The sequence below is a fragment of the Octopus sinensis genome, linkage group LG1 (genome assembly GCF_006345805.1).
Source record: "Octopus sinensis linkage group LG1, ASM634580v1, whole genome shotgun sequence".
NCBI lineage: Eukaryota > Metazoa > Mollusca > Cephalopoda > Octopoda > Octopodidae > Octopus > Octopus sinensis.
In genome coordinates this window covers 107,708,899-107,732,119 of record NC_042997.1, presented here as the reverse complement: position 1 = coordinate 107,732,119, position 23,221 = coordinate 107,708,899, and the positions used below count along the sequence as shown (strand labels likewise).

At 37.5% G+C, this 23,221-nt stretch overlaps 1 protein-coding gene across 3 annotated transcripts in view; it reads right to left on the bottom strand.

Moving 5' to 3' along the window:
• The window catches only part of LOC115209450 (vacuolar protein sorting-associated protein 35), a 39,689-nt gene that overhangs the window by 8,258 nt on the left and 8,210 nt on the right, over window positions 1-23,221 (bottom strand). For all 3 annotated transcript variants that reach the window (XM_029777877.2, XM_036503573.1, XM_036503584.1), the window contains exons 3-16: window positions 21,546-21,642; window positions 20,814-20,937; window positions 18,902-19,084; window positions 17,747-17,806; window positions 15,875-16,091; window positions 14,219-14,299; window positions 12,597-12,706; window positions 9,206-9,302; window positions 5,795-5,943; window positions 4,042-4,249; window positions 2,678-2,833; window positions 2,434-2,556; window positions 2,139-2,318; window positions 476-709 (exon numbers count right to left, since the gene is read on the bottom strand). In XM_029777877.2, the coding sequence (XP_029633737.1) occupies window positions 476-709; window positions 2,139-2,318; window positions 2,434-2,556; window positions 2,678-2,833; window positions 4,042-4,249; window positions 5,795-5,943; window positions 9,206-9,302; window positions 12,597-12,706; window positions 14,219-14,299; window positions 15,875-16,091; window positions 17,747-17,806; window positions 18,902-19,084; window positions 20,814-20,937; window positions 21,546-21,642 (2,019 nt within the window). The remainder of the gene's footprint in view (window positions 1-475; window positions 710-2,138; window positions 2,319-2,433; window positions 2,557-2,677; window positions 2,834-4,041; window positions 4,250-5,794; window positions 5,944-9,205; window positions 9,303-12,596; window positions 12,707-14,218; window positions 14,300-15,874; window positions 16,092-17,746; window positions 17,807-18,901; window positions 19,085-20,813; window positions 20,938-21,545; window positions 21,643-23,221) is intronic.

Sequence of the window (23,221 nt, the reverse complement as noted above, 5' to 3'; positions counted from 1 at the left end):
TCCACCCTTTTATTCAGCTTTACTCAATCACATCCACAATCAACAAATGTTCATCATATAAAGCATTTAAACCAGGGGGCATGAAAACAACACCTAGTCCACACTCTGTCAAATGGTTGGCATTAGGAAGGGCATTGTCCAACTGTAGAAGCCATGCCAAAGCAGACACTGGAGCTCGATGCAGTCCTTGGACACAGAAGACCTTGTCAAACCATCCAACCCATGCCAGCATGAAGCACAAACATTAAGTGATGATAAATCTGGAAAAAGTTAAGGGTACTATATCCCCTTATCTTTGTACAAGAGCTATAACAATTGAAGAGGGCTTAAACTTTGAAGCTACAGCCTCCACACGCAAAGTTAGAAAACCAATTTCACCGAGAAAACCTAGAAATTCTAGTGTAGAGCAATCAGATCCTAGAGTCAGTGTAGAGATGTGTAAACAAGAGACAAAAGAAGATTTATTTTTTTTTACCTCTTCCTGGTTATTCTTCTTTCCAGACCAAAACAAATGGGAACAAGTAGCAACACCACGGCACTGGTCAGGTTTCTTTAGAAGTTTAGATGCTGCGAGAGCACACTGTGTACGCAGAGGTTCGTGATTCTCTTCACTGAAGCAAGACATCTGCTCTAAAGTACCAATAATCAAAGTGATGGCAGCAAGCTGTGCTTTACTGTCGCTGATTTCATCTTCATATAAAGAAAAAGCCTGTCAAAATAAGAGTGAAGAAAATGTCCAATTGTTGGATGGATCTTAGAGAGATGTGTTCATGTCTTTATCATTAGGTCAGTTTGATATCAAAATACGTTGGGCTAATCCGTCAGAGGAGAAATGGTAGTGAAGGAGTTGGGATGAGGTGATATGCAAGAGGTTTCAGTTGGAGGAAAAAAGTGATAAAAGAGATTTAAAATATGAAATGGATGCAAGAGAGAGAGAGACACAACTGATGGAATGATTGAGAAGGTTGAGGTAGGGGTGATATACAACTGATAATTACAATAGAAACTATTGTAATTATGATTATGTAGAAAAGATGAAGTATGTGTGTATGGGGGGGACTCATCAAATTAAAGAAATAAGTGATTGTGCACATGTATGCAGCTGTGTTGATGTTGGCCTTATGCAAAATTGTGCAAGTGCATGCATACATTTGAACTGCTTTGATGCAGGTCGTACTGTGTCTGTTATTAGGGTTAGGTTCCCCACAGTCAAGTGTAAACTCATCCTTCCTGATAGAGACTATTGAAGACAGGAGGCAGCTGCCATGCGAAGCCTCACATCTTTCAGCTAATATGAGAACTTACGTTGTGTGCTGTTTGTCAGTAGAGACAAGCTAGAATATTGTGGGTTGGTTTTCCTTGAAATGGTTATAATTGTATTTTGTTCCTAGAGAACAACATTAGTGGATCAAATCTCTGTTAGAAGGTTTACTCATGAAAGGTGTGCAGATCTGACTTGGGGCGTGAAGAAATGAGTGAGTGTTGGGTAATGTTTGTAATGGTTGACAAATTTACCATATAACTTTTGAATCCAAGTGACAATGATTTCAGAAACATTTCTAAGTTTCCACTATACAGATGAAGCATATCTGATTTCAAAAATAAACTGAGCTTCCATGACTTGTTACAGCTTGCAGCTCAGCCAGACTCAAAACAGCAACGGAACATAATGGAAATTCAAACCAATGTCCACAATAAAATGGCCATTGAATCCCACAAAAAGACATTACATTTACAGCAAAATTCCACTGATAATATTCACCAATTTTTCTCCTCGGTTATTCAGACCATGTATGACAGATAATAGGATATTGTGTTATGGTGCTGTACAACCAAACTTATGAGGGAGACTTGAAATCTTCTGAATCAGGCAAAAATGAATTTCAAGAAAATTGTTATTAAAAAAGAGAGTCAAGACTATTGAAAAGGTTGCAACACACAACGAAAATTTTAGGAGAATAAAAATAAGAAATAAGTGGAAATGTTAGCGGTGAGTGTGTTAAATCATAAGGCACAAAAAGAAAATGACTCTCTCCAGACACAACAGTATATGCTTCAACACACGAACTCATATAAAGAATCTTGCAAACCAAATCCAAAAACGAAATGTTATTAAAAAGAAAATGTTTAATGCCTACCTGTGACATGAACTCATAAGCAACAGATTCATAATTTTCATATTGGATTTTCCCTGCAGCTATTGCACCCTGCAAAAATAATCTTAATGGAACCTCAGCTTGTTCTGCCTTAATTAAAGCACCAATGGTCTGATGACAGAACTGAAATATACGGCCACATTTTTTTTGCCACTGTTCATCCTGAAGAAAGAGAGAGATGATAAAGAGACAGTGCTTCTTCAGATACAAGTTCATAAACAAGAGACATGACAACCGCAGACACAAAGAGACAACAAGAAGCATTTTGATAACTCACCTCTTCCTGGAGAGAATGATAGAGGAAAGCCAGGCGGTATGCAGCAAAGACAATTGGAGGTAGAGTAAACTTTATTCGAGCATTGCCACCATTGCTGAAATGTTTACGAGCTGTGTTCAAAATCTGAAAAAAGAGAGAAATATAATTGTGTGGGAGCAAAATGTTACAGGTTACAAAACTATCAAAGAGAGAAGCAATTTCGTCAATAATGAAATACAACAGTTGAAATCAAAATCTGTCTTACATGGAATTGCTGGTTTGGATCATCAGACACCATTAAGTGTATGAATCTTCCCATCAATCCTTGTTCTTCAGAAAAATCTTCAGGATCATCTGGTTCTTCTGGTTGATCAGTTTGGTCTTTTATCAAGATGGAAACAATGTTTAAAATGTCATCAACCTGAGGGGGAAAAAAAGAAGAGGTTAAATCACTTTCAAACAAAATATTTCCAGAAGAATGGCCAAGTTCCAAACCATAACCACTTATTTTTGTTTTTCCCCCAGAAATTTACATTCAGGGATTCTCTGCACACGAAACATGGCACATGTATGTCAGATTATCAAAAAGAACAACATAAAGAATGCTCCATTATTGGTAAGAATTCTTCGTTGTTTAAGTGATATATGCTTAAAGTACCAATACAACAAAAATAATAACCTTGATAATAATTTTCGCATGGGGTCAGCAATTTTGGGAGGAGTAGGAAGGAGGAGAGGGAGGCAAATTGGCTTTAGTACATAAGAGATACTTTATTGACCCCAAAAGAACGAAAGGCAAAGCCAACATTGGCAGGATTTGAACTCGGTATAAAAGTTAGAAAAAAATGCCACTAAGAATTTTGCTTGGTGTGCGACTGATTCTACCAGCTCACTGCTTTTCAAGGTCAATTACAGTGGAATGTGAACGTAATTAACTGGAAGAATTGCCACTAAGCTACTCGTCCAACACACTAATGATTTAGCCGACTCACTGCCTTTACCACTAATACTACTACTACTACCACCACTACTACAAGCTATTAAACATTTTCTGATTAGTAACCTATCAACTGAACCTTAGTTTCTTTCAATTTGGAGTTTATGCAGCAGAGACATATCAGGAGTAAATATAAGGGGAAATTAGCTTAAAATTACAGCACATTAACAGAGGAAAAACAAAACAGCATCATAAAGCCATCAGATAGCTCCTTTCCCTGTTTCTAAGCCAATTCATTTCAATTACACAGTTTATGGGGGAAAGCATGGATGTAAATTGTCTATTACATACTTCTTTGGCCTTGGTCAAGAAAAACAAAAACTACTTTGCATCAGAAATAATTTTTTAAACACCTGAATTAAAGCTGCCTTTGTAATGTGTCAGTATTTGAAGAATGAAGAAAAGTCATGTAATTTTTCAAGTTCCACTTCTAAGATGGAATATTTAAATAGGTTATTTTGATTTCAAGAGATGACAAGCTGGTAAACCAGGGTCCAATAAGAAAATAATGAGTTTAATGTCAATTTATGTCAGCAAACAATTATTACACACACACACACACAAAGATGCCTATCATAATTCTTTCTTTTTTTTTTTTTTGTTTCAAATAAAAAAAGGGAATATATTGTGACCTGTTCTGGTGTCAGGATCTTTGTGTCATTTTCAAGAGCACTGTTAATCAGGAAAGCACTCATTGTTTTGCGACCATGATAATCAAAATATTTGAAAAGTGGCCCAAAATGTTTCAGTTCCAATACAGTCAGAAGATTTTGATAAACATCAATAGGAATCTTTAACAAATGCATTAATTCTTTGGAGACAGCAGTTCCATATTTCAGTCTGGAAAACATTAAACAAATGTCGAAGATAAGCAGTTAATAAAATGAAAATTTATCACATAGCTTCAAGCATAGAATGTACATTTACATTATATATCTATAAAGCGCATACACCCATACACATTTAACTTCCACCTTTACAATCCACATGGGTGTATACATTATATACACACTCACACCACCATTGTCATTTAATGTCCATTGTTCCATGTTTGCATGCATCAGACAAAATTTGTTGAGGAAGATTCTATATGGCTGGATACCGTTCCGTCAATAATCCTCACTCGTTTCCAATCAAGGTAACATTTCCCTTGGCCAAACTGGTTTTCCAAGAATGAATGGAAACAAACAACACTGCTTGTATGACAATGACACTCATTTACAACCATCGCATAAAGTCAAGACAAGGGTACACACACAATCTATATACATATACAATGGGCTTCTTACAGAGGATTAAATGTCATCTACTAAAACTGGCGATTGTTCTCATAGCAGCAATGCTGTTCTATTTTGTGGGCTTCAACTGTTTTGAGGACCACTGTCAGCTTTGGCATGGCCTTCTTTATGCCAACCACTTTACGGAATATACTGGGTGCTTTTTACATGGCACCAGCATCACCAAACTCAGAAGACAAAGATCCCTCAACTGGAAGGGGGAGGGTAGTGAAGCAGTGGCTTTGTGCTGGGTGATGAGAAGTTAGAGTAGGTGTCTTGTTGTAGAGAAGAAACCAATACCATCATCAAAAAGCATCAACACAATAATATAGAAGTGGTTGGGAAGCAAACTTCTCAACTGGAGATCCATGCCTGCAACTATATAAACATCATATTTATTAGGTGCCACACACACACACAATATATATATATATATTCTGTTGTGTCTGGGGAGAGTCATTTTCTTCTTGTGACTTATAATATAACACTCACCGGTATTTTCCTAAACTTTTCGTTGCGTCTTGCAACCTTTTCAATAGTCAAGACTATTGAAAAGGTTGCAAGACGCAACGAAAAGTTTAGGAAAAAAAAAAAGAAGAAGAAGTGGAAATTTTACCGGTGAGTGTGTTAAATTATAAGGCACAAAAAGAAAATGACTGCCCAGACACAACAGAATATGCTTCAACACACGAACTCATATAAAGAATCTTGCAAACCAAACCCAAAACGAAATATATATATATACATATATATATACTATTAGTCATAAACTTTATAATATATATTTGCAATTAATATCTCTATATTATTAATCATCCTCATCTTCAAAGAATGCATGAAAGAGAGGTACACAGACGAGTGTGTGTGTGATTAAGAAGCTTGTTTCCCAACTGTGTCCCACTGCACGGTTCCTTGGACAAATGTCTTCTATTGTAGCCCTGGGCTGACCAGTGTTCTGAGTGAATCTGGTAGATGGAAACCATACTAAACCTGTCGTGCGTGTGTTTGCATGCAATTTCAATAAATGTCTTCCAAAAGGCTAAACATTCTCTACAGAGAAATCTAGGCTCGAAATGCAAGTTCTCCATCTTCCTTGTTCCCTACTTACTGTTCCATTTCAAGGCGATTGAAGATTTCAACAGTCGTTTCCAATACTTTATCAACATAATCCACTCTGTCAGGGTAACACTTCAGTGCCAAGTTAATCAATGCGACCTGCAGAGCAACAATATCTTCAGGAGGCATGTCTTGCCGGTTCTGAGAAAAGAAAGAAAATCACATAATGAAACACACCAGTTTCCATTTTAACTGTTTTGGACATATTTTTTCGCTAAAGCACACACACACACACACTTCATAAAGAAAAGACAGGAAAATAAGGCAGCTATATTTCATATCACATTGTGCCCAGAGTGGGAATTTATCATTTTTGGAAGTTTCCCCCAGATGTTTAAAATGCATATTTTCTGGTTCTCTAAACTCAAGAGATTGCAAAGCAAAAAACCTGAGTTTAAAATGATATCTGGTTCAATTTTTACAGCTTTTTAAATTCAGCCAATTTAACAAAATTTACATTTTTTTTTTTTTTAGTATCATAAGATTTAACATATTTTCTTTCACAAAAAAAATTTTTAATCTCTGTTTGAACCTATTTAGAAGCATTTTTTATTGTCTTTCAGTCAAACCGCTGTCTAGAGTGCATAGGCCAACATAAATTTGAGAAAATAGGGGATGCATGAAAAATATCCAAATTCTTAGTAAAACCCCCTCAAACTTGATAATTTTTGTTTTAAAATTACAAATTTTGACATATTAAGGGCTAACATATTTGACATCCTCAACATTTTATTTAAACTGTCGAGAAAAATCAGTTCAAAGGAGTTAAAAGGCCACACAGAAAGTATAATTTCAATATCGGTACCGAACATCAAAACCAACCAAAATTGGGTAAAATTGGTAGTTATTAGCCCCCAACGTGATTAAATACGTATAAAAACAGGAAACATTAACCAGACTCAAAACCTAATAACTTTCTTGAAATAACTGATCTTAAATGCACTTTCTTTTTTTTTATATTTAGCCTATTTTATGGGGTAAAAATCTGATTAAGAATGTCAGATTCCAACTTGGGAGATTTTGCCTTGCTTATTCTGAAATTGAAGAAGGACCAAAACACGAGGTAACAATAAGAAAATACTCCCAACAAATCCCTGGATTGAAACTTTACCGTAGTCTACCCCACCCCACCACAAACGAAGAAGGAAAAATACAATGAACCCCACCCTATGACTCACAAAAAAAAATCCGAATCATTTGTATTAAAAATTGTGAAAACTGATCACTTATTATTCACCACAAATATTGAAACAACAATGGCAAACAATAAATATGCGTAACATGGACCAGACAGTGATTTGATTCTTGATTGTTCCTCTCTCAAAACAGACATCTTCTTATGTTTTGAAGAACGAGCTGTGTGACCAACCTCACCACAAACAGAACAACTTGAATTGGGATATTTCAAAGCAATTGTTGGATGTGACATTATGGACATTCTTCTAAAGATGTTATCCTTGATTGAAAGCTGGCGAGATCTTGCAGATAATCATCTTTAACCGCAATACAACAAAAAGGCAATTTTGGTCGATATGCTCAGACTTGGTTATTTGAACCCAAACTCCCATAAACAAAGAAGAAGCAAATAATTCTGGTTCCAGCTGAGAGCCCTTAAAACTGTAGTTCAAATGAGCCTTCAACCACTATCAGGTGATTATTTTAACCAGAGATCTGATATTTTTCCATGAATTAGCCAACCTGGGAACAATGTGCATATGTGCTGTGGTTTCAATTTTAACAGATGGTACCCTATGAATAAAAACAACAATCGGGATAGGTAAGGAAGACCAAGTGATTATATCAGAAAATATCCTGATTCATAGAATATTTCTGCAATGGGAGACTGTAAGTGGAGTAGGTCATAATCCATACCCATAGACTAAGACAATTTAATATTGAGGTTATTTCACAACAGAAGTAAATGAAAAAACAATTATTCACTAAAGATTTTTTTTTACTGGAAAAAAAGAAAAAAAAACCCTAATTTCTAAAAATATGATAAACTGTTATTCTTGTTCAACTAACGTCTTAATTCAGAAAATGGCCATTTACAAATGGTACATCATTCTTGGTTGCAAAGAGGTAGTGACAGCACTAGGTTGACATTATGCACCTTGTGAGCCAACATTTGATGTCCCATAGAGATCTATTCTTGGTTCCCTATTGTTTGTAGCATATTCAAACAAAAGAGAAGCCAACTCAAAGCATGTTATTATGTTAAAATATGCAGACAACATTAAAATGTACCTTGAGATAAAAACAAAAACATGCCCTCTATACTACAGATCTTTCCTGCAAACTGACCTGGAAACAATGAAGAAATGGATTGCTGACAGGCAACTCAAGTTGGCTGTAGACAAATGCATCACTATATATTTTAGTAGGAAAATCCTGGAATTTACCTATTCCCTCCTCAACACAAGCTTTACAAAGTCAGCTGATGAATGTAATCTTTGTGTTATTGTCAACAGTGATCTATGTGGGACAAAGCATATTTCAAAAATCTAAGACGTTTGCTAGCTGCTAATTCATTATCTGCATAAAGCCATGCATAGCTTTATGCAGATAATGAATTACAGTTTGTATCTCCAGCCTGGAACACCCATCTTTCCAAAATATCTATTTCCTAGAAACTGTTGAGAGATCTTCAGCTAGACAAATACTCTTTATCAATCGCCATATCTTGAACAGCTTGTTTCTCTGGTCATCAACAAAGTTTTGATGTCTAGTAATTGACAGGGTAAATCCTACAAGATTATCTACCATCTTTCCAACAACTTTTCAATTCAATATCTATTTCATAAGCATATCTTTTAGAAGACATAAAATAAAACAGTGCAGCCACGCTGACTTTGGGAAACATTTTTCATGCTCAGAACTGACAGAGTATGGACTAAGCTGTCAGAATACTGTATCCATGGAAAATTCCATGTTACCTGTGCAACTCCTGATGTACCCTTTCCTCTTTATAACTCTCTTAAATGTTCACTTTCCTGTCTCTTTCTGTTTTATTCTGTGTCCTGTGAATGTACTTGTAGCTTTCATTGCTCTCTTATTTCACTTATGGCTGCTTTCTGTCCCCACACCCACTTTTACTCTTTTCTGACGAGTTGTACTGTACCTGAGCACAGGATTAATGAATTTGCTATTAACTTGGTTTCTAAGGATTTTATCTATTTTTTGAAATAAAAATAAACACGAAAAATTGCAAACTAAGAAAATGTAATTATTTAATAAATATGTTAAAAGCTACGGAACCTGGTGTAGCCTTTGTCCTTGCTGGTTCCTATCAAGCTGTCCAACCCATACCAGCATGAAAAATGGACATTAAATGTTGATGAAGATGTTAAAGAATTTGAATACCTACAAATACTGAGAAAATGGCTATAGGCTGAAGACTTACCTGAATAATTAAAGCAATTTGCTGTGTGAATATGTCAAACAAAGGAATATCGGAGGGGATTCCAGAACTTTCTTCATTTTGAGCATAATGAGCCAATCTAGAAAACAAATTTAATAATTACTAAGAATTTCCAAAACAAGAAACAATAGAAGAGATAAATTAAATACTCAACAGATGGGTTGGAGATTATCCTCACTTACAGAATAAAAGACACCAATATTAGTAGGCATGAATCTCTCCTTCAGCCCTACACAATAACCCTGATCGACTTTAGCCCTAGACCATTGTAAGCTACTTTCCAGATTCCTAAATATTTCATTCAGTTACGTTACACATCTCCAGAACAGTAAGCTTCTCAAATTCCACTTCACTGTAGATACAAGCATAAATTTTGAACATAAAACACAAAGAGCTCACCAGACTAGGAGGTATCAAGCTCACACCACAACCAGTCCAAACTATTATACCACATCCAATAAAATTCAATAAAAGAGTGACCTCCACCCAAAACAAAATATGACTAGATTACTAAATCAAACAGCTTGACAAACTTCCAATTTGTTCAACCACTCCTCCCCATCTCAAGATTTTGCTCAGCCTGGAAGTATGATAGAAGACATTTGCCCAAGGTGCCATGCAGTGGGACTGAACCCGAAACCAGATGGTTGGGAAACAAGCTACTTAATCACACAAGCACATCTGTTCATATGCATTCACACACACACACACAATCATCATCAACATGATTATCATCATTGTTTAAACATCTACTCTGCAAGGGTCAGACAAGAGCACATGGGTGCAGAGTTTTTCTTACAATCAAACACTCCTCCTGATACCAACCTGTCGAACAACAAACAGCTCAGACATGTTTTTGGAGAGAACTGAACACAAACACCATTGTGTGACTGCAATCATTTAACATGATTTTAATTATATTTAATGAATCACAAGGTGGTGAAGCTTGACCTAAACGAGATGGTGAAGCATGACTAGTGACCGAGACCTTTGGTGATGTACTCTGCTTAAGAGGACCCATCAAACCAAGTGCATCCATGCTGGTGACACATAAAAAATTTTAAAAAATCAACCTTTGAACGTTGGGCCTCACAGAAGCAAAGTGGCTGAGTACCTTTTGAGCATTGGGCATGACAGGCTAAGTGGATGAGTTCCTTTCGAGCATTGGGCCTCATGGAGGCAAGTGGCTGAGTTCCTTTTGAGTGTTGGGCCTCACAGAGACAATGACCAAGACCTTTGGTATTATGTCGTCCTTGAGAAGAAGGCCCATCAAGTGAAGCAAAATCGCAGTCATGGCAGATACCAGTGTTATGCAAATGGCACCTGTGCCAGTGGCACTTAAGAGCATCCATTACACTCTCAGAGTGGTTGGAGTTAGGAAGGGCATTCAGCCATAGAAAACCATGCCAAATCAGACTGGATCCTGGCACAGCTTTCCAGTGTGCCAGCCCAGTCAAACCATCCAACCCATGCCAGCATGGACAACAGACATTAAATGATGATGATGATGAATCACTACCAGAAACAGAGAAGAAATTCCAGGTATGGAAGCAAGGTCTGGAATGAAAGGGCCTTAGAATGAATTTAGCAAAGACCAAAAGTATTGATAAGTAGGAAAACAGACAAATCACAGATCCTTTCAGGGAGATGGCCCTGCTCAGTATGTAGAAAAGGTGTCAGTAGAAACTCCATAAGATGTACTCAGTGCAAGCTATGGGCAGATAAGAGGTGCAGTGGCATTACTGGGTGACTAATGGAGAAAGTAGCCTTTACATGTGGCAGATGTGCAGGGACATTAAACACCAAGAAGGTACACAAAATGGACTCCCTCATATGTCAAATGGGATCCTCAGAAGTAGTAGACAGTTTCTGTCACTTAGGTAACCAAGTCAGTTGTGGGGGTGGTTGTTCCAAAAGCATAGCTGCTAGAATAAGAATATGCAAAGGTCAGAGAGCTACTACACCTGTTAGTAACAAAGGGCCTCTCTCTCAGAGTGAAAGGCAGACTGAATGATGCTTGGTGTATGAACAGCTATGCTACATGACAGTGAGACATGGGCTGTGGCTACTGAGGATATGAGAAGACTTGAAAGAAATGAAGCCAGAATGCACCGCTGGATGGGTAATGCCAGTGTGCATATATGACAGAGTGTAAGTGGTTTGAGAGAGAAATTGGGTATAGGTAGCATCAGATGTAGCATGCAAGAGAGGAGACTGTGCTGGTATGGCCATGTACTGTGTATGAATGAAGACAGTCACATCAAGAGATGCCAATCTTTAATTGGGAATGGAACATGTGGACATGTAGACCCAGGAAGACATGGGAAGAAGTGGTGAGAAAGGATCTACAAATGTTGGGACACAGAGGGGATGACAAGAGACCAAGATACCTGGCAGTTTGCTGAGCTTGAAAAGATATGTCAAGCTAAGTAAAAGCATGATTGCCCTTGGATAGTCTTGTCCCCTGCAACGCTCTCCAGCTGAGCATCCCTAAACTTGTGGGCTTGTGGGTATTGGTCCCACATAAAAAGTACCTGTGCCAGCACTGCGTAAAAGCACCCAGTACACTGTGTAAAGTGATTGGCATCAGGAAGGGCATCCAGCTATAGAAACTATGGCAAAACAGACATGGAGCCCGAACAGCCCTTCAGCTGGTCAGCTCCTATCAAACCATCCAACCCATGCATGCAATGGAAAATGGATATTAAATGAGGGAACCTGTGGAAGAGGTAGACCCAGGAAGACCTGGGACGAGGTGGTGAAGCACGACCTTCGAACATTAGGTTTCACCGAGGCAATGACTAGTGACCGAAACCTTTGGAAATATGCTGTGCATGAGAAGACCCGGCAGGACAAGTGAGACTATAACCCATGGCCTTCCACTCATGCATACCTTTCCTCCTTGGGACACAAAACTCTGCTTGCGAAGACCTGTTGAGGCAAGCGAAATCGATCAAAAATCAATGGAAATTGTAGTTGTGATACCAGTGCCGGTGGCACGTAAAAAGATCCATCTGAACGTGGCCATTGCTAGCGCCACCTCGACTGGCCTCTGTGCCGGTGGCACGTAAAAAGTACCAACCGATCATGGCCGTTGCCAGCCTCGCCTGGCACCTGTGCCAGTGGCACGTAAAAAGCAGCCACTACACTCACAGAGTGATTGGCGTTAGGAAGGGCATCCAGCTGTAGAAACACTACCAGATCAGACTGGAGCCTGGTGCAGCCTCCTGGCTTCCTAGACCCCGGTCAAACTGTCCAACCCATGCTAGCATGGAAAACGGATATTAAATGATGATGATGATAAACATTAAAAAAACATATAGTAAAATATGAGACTAAAAGTGGTATTTCTAGCTAAGACTGTAACACTCACCTTTCAATTAAAGCAATAATAATGTTATTAATGTTTACAGATTGTTGCAATTCAGCACAGGCCCTCAAGAAACCATTTAGAGTCTGAAGATGGAATTCATCAGGAAACACCTACAATGACAATAAAGATTAATTTATAAAATGTGTTGGTGTATGTCAGGCAACGTGGTTGAATTTTAAGATGATAACAGGGTAATTCCATTAGTAGGAGAGGTAGGGAGCTGGCAGAAATGTTAGTACACCAGGCAAAATGCTTAGCGGTATTTCATCTGCCATTACGTTCTGAGTTCAAATTCCGATGAGGTTGACTTTGTCTTTCATCCTTTCGGGGTCAATAAATTAAGTACCAGTTACGCACTAGGGTCAATGTAATCGACTTAATCCCTTTGTCTGTCCTTGTTTGTTCCCTCTGTATTTAGCCCCTTGTAGGCAATAAAGAAATAGGAGAGGTAGGGAGAAAGATCATCATCATCATCATCATCATCATCGGTTATCTTGATAAAATTTGTAAAGACTTCTTGTAAATAGATAAAATTCAGTCATCATTCAGTTAAATTCATAGCTCTTAATTTATTTTATTGCAGTTTAATTAAGGACAGTGGCAGGGTAGATTCATTAGGTTCAGACAAAAAGTTTTGTGGTTTCTGCTTCACAAACTTATGTTCTGAGCTCAAATCTCATTCATGTCAACTTAGCTTTTCATTGTTATGATGATGATGATGATGATGATGGAAAACAGTTTTAAAGCCTGTCCACAGATCTGTTAAGAATCACTGAAGATAGTAATTTACAGAGGAAAAACACTTGAATGAATAAAGAAGAGTGGCCAAGAAGTTTGACTTAAAATGGATGCAGAAACAATGACTAGAAATAATGGGTGACATTTGGATCTGTCAGGACATATCAATGTAAACATGGGAGGGGGGGATGAGTCACAGAAAAGTAAAGTTTACTATTTTTCACAAAGGTCCCTGACCCCCGTGCCAGTGGCACGTAAAAAGCACCATCCGATCGTGGCCGTTTGCCAGCCTCGTCTGGCACCTGTGCCGGTGGCACATAAAAAGCACCCACTACACTCATGGAGTGTTTGGCGTTAGGAAGGGCATCCAGCTGTAGAAACATTGCCAGATCAAATTGGGGCCTGGTGCAGCCTCCTGGCTTCCCAGACCCCAGTTGAGCCATCCAACCCATGCTAGCATGGAAAGCGGACGCTAAATGATGATGATGATGATGTCTCTTTCTACAGAAACACCATTAAAGTGGCCCCTCCCACTTCTTTTGTAAACTAATTTGACAGGCTTCTGGAGAATTTTGTTACACAACTGGCACCCGTGCCAGTGGCATGTAGAAACACCCATTACACTTTTGGAATGGTTGGAATTAGGAAGGGCATCCAGCCATAGAAACCATGCAAAATCAGACTGGAGTCTGATGCAGCCCCTCAGCTTATCAGCCCTAGTCAAACTGTCCAACCCATGTCAGCATGGACAATGGACGTTAAGTGATGATGAAATATATTTGATTTGATATAATATTTTGATCAATATGTTCCGCACTGTGATTGACCGATTTCAAATAACTGTTTCTGTGCAGTAATAATGTAATCAAATGAAGAATTCTTACCTGTATAATACACTCCATGATGTATTCTTGAGCAATGGCATCACGGCAACTCACAACCTGTTCCAAAATGCCAGGCATCACCTGAAATAGGAAAATTTCAGCTGTCATTGATAATTTTTTCACAATAACAAAAGAGGTAATTTTCATATATTTCTTAGTTTTCTTTGTTCCAAGAAAACTGACAGAAAGAACATATTTATTTTGGCTTATTTTAATTTTTTTAACAGTCTGTCTTAGACTTTTTCTCAGAATTTGGACAATTGTATAATGCTGTTTTAACTTGAGTAATCAAACAAGAACCAGTGTTTTTAATTCATGTCCAACCCATGTCAGCATGGAAATCCAACATTAAATGATGTTAATGATGACACTGAAGTTATTGTTTTCACAGCTGAATGTCCTAACTGCAGACAGTCAACAAATAGTGGAGGTTTTTAAGGGAATTCAGGAAAAAATTTCATCCAAAAAGGCCAGAGCTCTTCCATTTGTGGCAGTGGCACCTGCACCAATCCACAATTCCATTCTAGCAACCAACCACTTAACAGAGATGAGCTGTTTCTCATCCTCCCTACAGTTCTGACCTTGTCCCCAGTGACTTTTGGAGATGAAGGAAGCTTTGACAAGGGTCCTGAATACCTTCACTTCAGAGGATTTCTGTGGCGCCTTCATGAAGCTACAAGTGCATTGAAGTCAGAGAATCCTACTTTGAAGGAGATTCCAAGAAAATACAGTTTTGTATTTCTTTAAAATTAATGTCTCTTTTCAAAAAGCCTCAAAACTTTCTGGAACACGCATCATAGATTAATGCTTTAATTAAAGAAGTAACAAGAAAGTCCTTTCATATCCCTATGTGATTTGTACAACCAAACCTTTGCGTCACAAATTGTTATATTCTATTCTGATTCAATCATCATTATTATCACAAAACTTTTTAAGCTAGGATTGATTTTAAGATTTTCCCCTTTGGTAAGTACCCATCACCCACAGTTAGGTACTGAACATTTTGTATTGTTGAAGGTAATCCTTAATTTCTTCAGATCCTTTTGGATTATCTTCAATCAGTCTTTTTTTCTGGTACTCTCATATTTTGCATTCTTGTAATCAGAGGTAAGTAGTAGTTGTTATGGCAACATTAATCCATCCAATTTATATAGACACATCAACACACATCCACCAATTCAGCAGTTTTGTGAAGATAAACATAGCCAAAAATGTGTATAGTGCAAAGGATATCACTGACTATTAATTAAAATGGACTTAATTACTTAAAATGGACAACTGGCTGTCTAATAAAATGGAAACATAAAAATAATTCATTAATTGTAAAAATAAACCACTAACAAAAAACGACAATATTAATGGCAATCAAATATAGTCATTCAATAATGCTAAACCATCTCATCCAAGTATCGATAAGATGAAGGTATGTAATTAAATTCAGGCCTAATTAATTTAGTTCAGAAAGTAATATTTGTTTGTGTTGGACAGTTAACTAATATTTAAAGCCAGAATAGATACATGGGTGTGAACCTAAGACCAACTTGTGTGACTGAATGTAGAATTTTGTCTGAAAGGAGACGGGAGTTATTACATAAAGAACTTCTACCAGACGAAGCAACAAGAAACAATTCTCCATTAAATAAAAGACCAACTTACCTTTTTATATTTGTCCACATCAATTGTTTCTAATTGACTCAAGCGAACGAGGTTGGTTCCAACCAAGATACGCAATTCTCGTCTCTCTTGCTCACGTTTGTCTTTATCACGGGAATGGCCTTGGTGTTGCATGCGGACCCATAATTTATTCATTTCAGAGAAATTCAGCAGGATGAAGTCTATGGAATCACGTATAGACCCATAGTCTCCCTCACCACTAAAAGAAAAACAATTGAAATTTTTTTAGTTCTTTATCAAAAGGTTTGTTTTGAACCAAATGGTTTTGGTTTTGCTTTTTTTTTTTTTCTTAATACAAAGACTAACAATAACAAGTGAATCCCTCTGTCTCTTTATATATTTGTCCCTCTGTTATATGCTAACCTCTTCCCTCGATTCCACTCCCTCTCTCTCATTTGAGAGGTCCTTGTCTTGCAAGCTATTTGGCAACCCTGCTGGTGCTGGGGCCACATATAAAACACCCAGCACACTCTGTAAAGTAGTTGGCATTAGGAAGGGCAACCAGCTGTAGAAACCATGCCAAAGCAGACATATGGAGCCCGGGTGTTGTTCTCTGGCTTGCCAACTCCTGCCAAATCATCCAACCCATGCCAGCATCAAAAACCAACATCAAATGATGATGATGATGTATGTATATCATCATTATTTACCATTTATCTTCCATACCGGCATGGATAGAATGGTTCATCAAGGTCCAATGAGCAGGACTATATGCTCCAATGTCTGCTTTGGCAAGGTTGCTACACCAACCATTTTACAGAGGGTACCTTTTTTTATGGCATTGGCACTAATGAAGTGACCATGTGCCTCTCATAAGATTAAGACTTCCCTTGAGGGAGTGGATGTATAGTAAAGCACAAAGTAGCTTTATTCTAGGTGTTGGATGGTTGAAAGAAGGGACAGGAAGAGGTTTCTTGCAAGAGAGGTGATACATGCCCACCTTATATCATAGAAAAGCAGGTAGGAGTAATTAAGGCTGAAAACAATAAAATTGGGAGCAACAAGGTGTGGGAGTGAGTACTCAAGATAAATAGGAGAGACAGAAGAAGAACAGGAAGGGTGGATGGATGAGTGGATAGAGAGTATGCAGACATGATGATATCCATCATCCTTTTACATTTGCATTTTCCTGCTGACATAAGTTAGACAAATCAAGGATTCTTATTCCTAAATTTACTACCTTCCTAGATGAGATCCACAACTATTTTTAGAATGGTTTCTTCAGCTGGACGTCATTTTTAATGCCAATATTTTACAGAGTTACTAGATCCATTTTATCAGGCTCTCAGAATGAGAGAGGCTGTCTTGTCTCGGGCAGATCTAAAGATCCCTCACCACCCTATCTTGTCTCTATTCAATGTAACATGACAAAGAAGAGAGATAGAAGAGTGATGAGAGAGAATTAGGATCAGAAGAAGATAGAAAAGAGACCAAAGTGAAAGAAAAGATGGGATCAGGACTGAAAGGGGACAAAGGATAAAGAAACATTTTTTTTAAAGTGTAAGTAGTTCTTAACTTTTCATTTCTGCTGAAATTATATATACAGTCTGATAAAGGCAAGCAGGGTAAAACTTCAAATTCACTGTCAACTGCTTCTTTGTAAAAGTTTAATATTTGAGTAATCCTTCAGTTTAATGTTAAATTGTTTTTACACATAAAAACATAAAAATAAACAATACACACACACACACACACACACTATAAGGAGTGCCAACATACTGGAATAAAGCTTTGCAAACAAGTAGTAACTGAAAGCCAAGCTTTATGTTACCCTGCCAAGATGGTCTTAATAATTAATGATTCACTCCAACCAGTTCTGCACAAATCATCAAACAGTAAATGAAGAAGACTTACTTTCTTTCTCTGCCGTCCACATGCTTTGGGCTCCAAACCTCTTGATTGTTAGCAGAGTTTCTAGAAAGCAATAATCAGAAATGGACTGAGAATGATTCTAAAAACGGTGTTTTGTAATATTACATCTTATAGTTTGTCTGAAGGTTATTCAAATTTCATAGAATGTTGACAAACAGTGGGGTGGGTTCATTTGATGAGATGTTTAGTGATGGGATGTCCAGAAAGACAGGCAATATACCATAGAGGTGTGAAGTTGGGGAAGAGAGGCACTATAAGAGGATATATGTTGGTTATTTTGCAATTAGCCATGATGAATGTGGCATGGAGTAGATGCAGAAGAAAGGTAAGAAGCTAGTGGTCATTGTTAGGCCCATGTCGGTTCTCATTAAGCAGTCCTATGACCAAAAGTATTCCATCCATACCTTTCATATCCCATTTCCCAAACAGGACAATATTCTAGGAGTATATCATTGGATGAGTCCTTCCTTTTAAGATCATAGGAGGTGGTTTGAGGGAGATTTGTCTCCTATTTCAAGTAGATTAAACCAACACATTCAGGTTGCTTTGTTGAATGAGTGATTGCAATAAAGTCATCACAGAAATCAAACAGAAATTGCCTGCCCTGGGAATGCAGTCAGCAATGTTTATGCTTTGATGATATTTCATTTGTTCATCTTACAATTAAGGTGGTGGGCTAGCAGAACCATTACCACACTGGACTAAATGCTTAGTGGCATTTCTCTGACATTGAGGTTGACATTGCTTTTCATCCTTTCGAGGTTGATAAAAAGAGGACCAGTTGAGCACTCAGGTTTAAATTGCTAGCCTTTGTCCTTGTTGCCGTCTAACGTCTGCTTTCCATGCTGGCATGGGTTGGACAGTTTGACTGAAAACTGGTAAGCCAGGGGGCTGCACCAGGTTCCAATCTGATCTGGCAAGGTTTCTATGGCTAGATGCCCTTCCTAACACCAACCACACTGAGAGTGTAGTGAGTGTTTTTTATGTGCCATATGCCAACATATGAAACCAATATTTCATAAACAATGCAGAATTTCTATTTGAAAATAATATTTGGAGGTTTAAGATATACATATTTCATCAAATATAAATATTTCTTTACAAAAGTGATTCAATCAAAAGAGCATAAATGATTACCCTGCTTCATCAGCTACGTCTGGTAAAACATTGCGAGTACACTGTAATAAGTAGTTTCTCAAAAAGAGACCTCGAAGAGGATGCTGGACACCACGGCACATCTCGACCAAGTCTTTCAGAATGTCTTTGCGAGAGAGTTCGTTAGATTTGATATAAACAACACCAACAGTTATGAGTAAATAGCTACAAGAAATAAATAAAGTTCATATTAACTGACCATCATTTCATTGTAATAGATTTATAAATATAATAAAAATTAGCTATAACAGCAGCTTACAGCTTCACTTGTCCGTTTCAACTTCTACATCCCCCAAGAATATATATATATCGTTGTTTAATGTCTGCTTTCCATGCTGGCATGGGCGGTTTGACTGAAAATTGGTAAGCCAGGAAGCTGCACCAATAATTATATATATATATATATATACATATATATATATACATATATATATATATATCATCATCATCATCGTTTAACGTCCGCTTCCCGTGCTAGCATGGGGTGGACGATTTTGACTGAGTGCTGGCGAACCAGATGGCTGCACCAGGCTCCAATCTTGATTTGGCAGAGTTTCTACAGCTGGTTGCCTTCCTAACGCCAACCACTCCGAGAGTGTAGTTTTTTATATGCCACTGGCACAGGGGCCAGTCAGGCAGTACTGGCAACGACCTCGCTCGAATCTTTTTACACATGCCACCAGCACAGGTTCCAGAAAGGCAATGTTGGTAAGATTTCGAATTTATCAACTTCTATTCAGTTTTGTTTTTTTTTTAAGAAAACATTTCCTCTGTGAAGTAACCAGCAAAATGTCTCTGTGACACAAGCCTTCTTCACTTAGATTTGAAAGAGTAAAGTGTTTAAGACAATGGGAAATATGTATTGTGATATTCATTCCTTTTCCAAGGGTAGCATGCAGTAAATGGAGCAAGGTACATCTAAGAATCAAACCCATCATGAAAAACCTGTTTTACATGTTTTTCTCATTGACAGAATTTTTGTACAATCCAAATATTACCAAATGTAAGAGAATACATAAAGGCAAAAAAAAAAAAAAAAAGCTCATACATTTCAGGGAATTATTTGAAAAATGGGATCTTTTCCATTTGGCTGCCAAGGTTTCAAGAATTAAAGTTTATTGAAAATTAAAAAATTTTTCTAAGTTGAATTGCTGGAGTTATTTCACTTTTCCAGAAAAATTTTTTTAAAAAGTTAAAGATGTTAAGTTTGACAAATTTTACCCAGTCAGGAAACAGGATTTGGAAACTTGTCATTTTCTGCATGACAGCACATTTTGTCAACATCCTGAAAATAGCACGTGTTGTCAATATTTGTATTCTATGTGCGGAAAATGAGTAAACAACTTGTCTTTTGTGGTTTGAAGTATTCAATACACATTGAATGTGATCTCCATTATAGATGTGAGGTTACTGGAGCTTGCTGCCATAATCGGGCAGAACAGTAAAATTTCCAGGTGGGTAAAACAGTAGAACAGGGGGTTTCAATATATTTGTCAACACGTGTTTTCTCACAAACAAAAGAGCTCTCATATTCAGCTTGTTACTATGGAAACAGGCATGCATGTGTCTGCGGCTTACGATTGCCAAAAGTTACCAAAAATTTTCAAACTTTAATTGCTAATAACTCTTTATTTATCGATTTATAGCAAAAGTGATTTCCATGGCATTGATTAGCCTATAAAAGTGTATCACTACACTGAATATGAAATCAATGTGAACGGAAGTTGAAATTAGCAGCCAAATGGAAAAGTTCTAAAAAATGTATAAATTTAGGGGAGCAGCCAGTTCAAATGTCTTGAGTCCCTAATAACATTTGAAAGAAAAACTAGAATCCAGTCATTTGCACACAAATCCCTTGAAATCGAGACAAAGAGAATAAGGAAAGAATACTTACAGACGTGGCACTATGTTACCAGCATATTGTACAAGTTCATATAAGTCAGCAACTTTTCGACCTTTCTGGAACTCTTCTACAAGATAGAGCTCCAAATGACGCAATTCATCAGAGATGGCCATATCAGAGGAAAGTTAAAGAAAAACACAACTATAGGCATTGCAACATTTAGAACTTCTCTCTCTCTAATAAGAAAGAAGATAAAAAGCAAAAAATAATTATATTTAGCAATTAGTTTTATTTTGCCCTTTTTACTTGTTTCAGTCGGCCATGCTAGGGCTCTACCTTCAAGAATTCTAATCAAACAAATCAGCCCCAGTACTTGCTTTTTTAAAGCCTGGTGTTTATTCCATCAGTGTCTTTTGCCAAACTGCTAGGTTACAGGGATGTAAACACACCAACAGCAGTTGCCAAGTGGTGGTGGGGAACAAACACACACACACACGACAGGCTTCTTTCAGTTTCCACCAACCAAATCCATGGCTATAGAGGAAAACAGTTGTACAAGGCGCCACACAGTAGGACCACCACACAGCCATGCCTCTATCATCATTTTACTGATTGGAGTCGTATCATAAAAAGATTTCACAAAAACACTGACATTAAATGTATTAAGCACTGAATTAATCGGTTTAAACAAAAAAAATTAATGCTTTTAATATGACAGCCCATTATTCTATGGACAGGTAAGACATATATAAATATTAGGTGACAAGCATTTAAAAAGGATACAGAGCTCATAATAGGTCTTTGGAGACAATAAAGATGTCCTCAGCTCTCCCAGCATGTTTGAAGCATGCTTTAAGCCTTCCATTAATTTTCCTTTGTCCTAAAAATAAAAAAAGAAAAGAGGGGCCAAAGTAAGTAATCACAGTCTGTCCATATTTTAAATCCAAGGCACTAAAATTGATCAAATTATTTCTAGTATCAGATTTATTCCATTTGTAACATCAGTTTCTCAGGGTTAAGTCGTATAAATACTTTTTGTTTTAGATATTCTAAACTCGAATTTTAGAGCTTTTTAAGGTGGAGAATATCTCAAGTTAAAACTTGTTAATAGGCAGTGCAATAATTAAGATGCCCTTCCTAATGCCAACCACTTTGCAGAGTGGATTGGGTACTTTTTACATGACACCAACACCAGCAAGTTCTGAAATACGGAGACCATTCATTATAATATTGTTTGTAAAGAGAAATGACAAATTAGTCTTCTCAATTTCTGACAACTCATTATTCCTGGGACAATGAAAGTGTAAATTTATGACTGGGAAAGGAAACTATTTGGATTGATGAGGAACAAACAGAAAGAAAAGGATGGCTTCTTGTGGCTAGAATAAAGAGTGAAACTAGCTCGCAAAGATGATGTCAACTAGACGGGAACATATCTAAAGTTGTTCCCCTTTACCGATAAATAATCAAACATTATTTCCTCTGAGAATGTAAATTAGTTTTGTGAGATTAATTCTTAATTTCATAAAATTATCTCCCCACCTCTGTGGAATTTAATATCAATTACCACTAATCTTGTTTTCTTTCTCTTAGAAAATTTCATTTGATTATGAATTTTTTTTTACATGCATCATTCAGTAGATGCTTCCCCCACCTTAATTTATATTGCACTTATATTTATGCTCTCTGTTAGGAGGTATTGATAATTAGGAACATGTATCCTGTTCATGTTGATATATTTTATCAATGCTAGTAAGGTGAAAGGTTAACAAAAGGACGGGCTATGTCTCACATGTTAACAAGTCAACTATATTTAATTAAAACAATTTAGTTCCTATCTCAAAGTTCAAATTATGCAGAACTCATCAACTTTTTCAACTGACTTTAAAACAAAATCATCATCATCATCGTCATTTAATGTCTGTTTTCCATGCTGGCATGGATTGGACAGCTTGATTGAGGACTGGCAATCCAAAAGACTGCACCAGGCTCCAATCTGACCTGGCAAGGTTTTTACAGCTGGATGCCCTTCCTAATGCCAACCACTCCAAGAGTGTAGTGGGCATTTTTTATGTGCCACCAGCACGGGGGCCAGTCAGGTGGCACTGGCATCGACCATGCTCGAATGGTGCTTTTTATGTGCTACCAGCATGGCAGCCAGTCAGACAGCATTGGCATGGACCACACACAGATGATGCTTTCTACGTGCCACCAGAACTGGCATCAGTCATGCTCGAATGGTGCTTTCTACGTGCCAGTCAGGTGGCACTGGCATCGGCCACGACAACGATTTCACTTGACTCAACAGGTCTTCTCAAGCACAACATATTATCCAACAATTAAGGGTACTTTTAAACAGGCCAGTTATGCAACACTGGCATCGGTTCCCTCCACTGTTAGGGTGTGACACTTCTTCACACAGCTGTCCTCATACATATGCAACACATGACCATACCAGC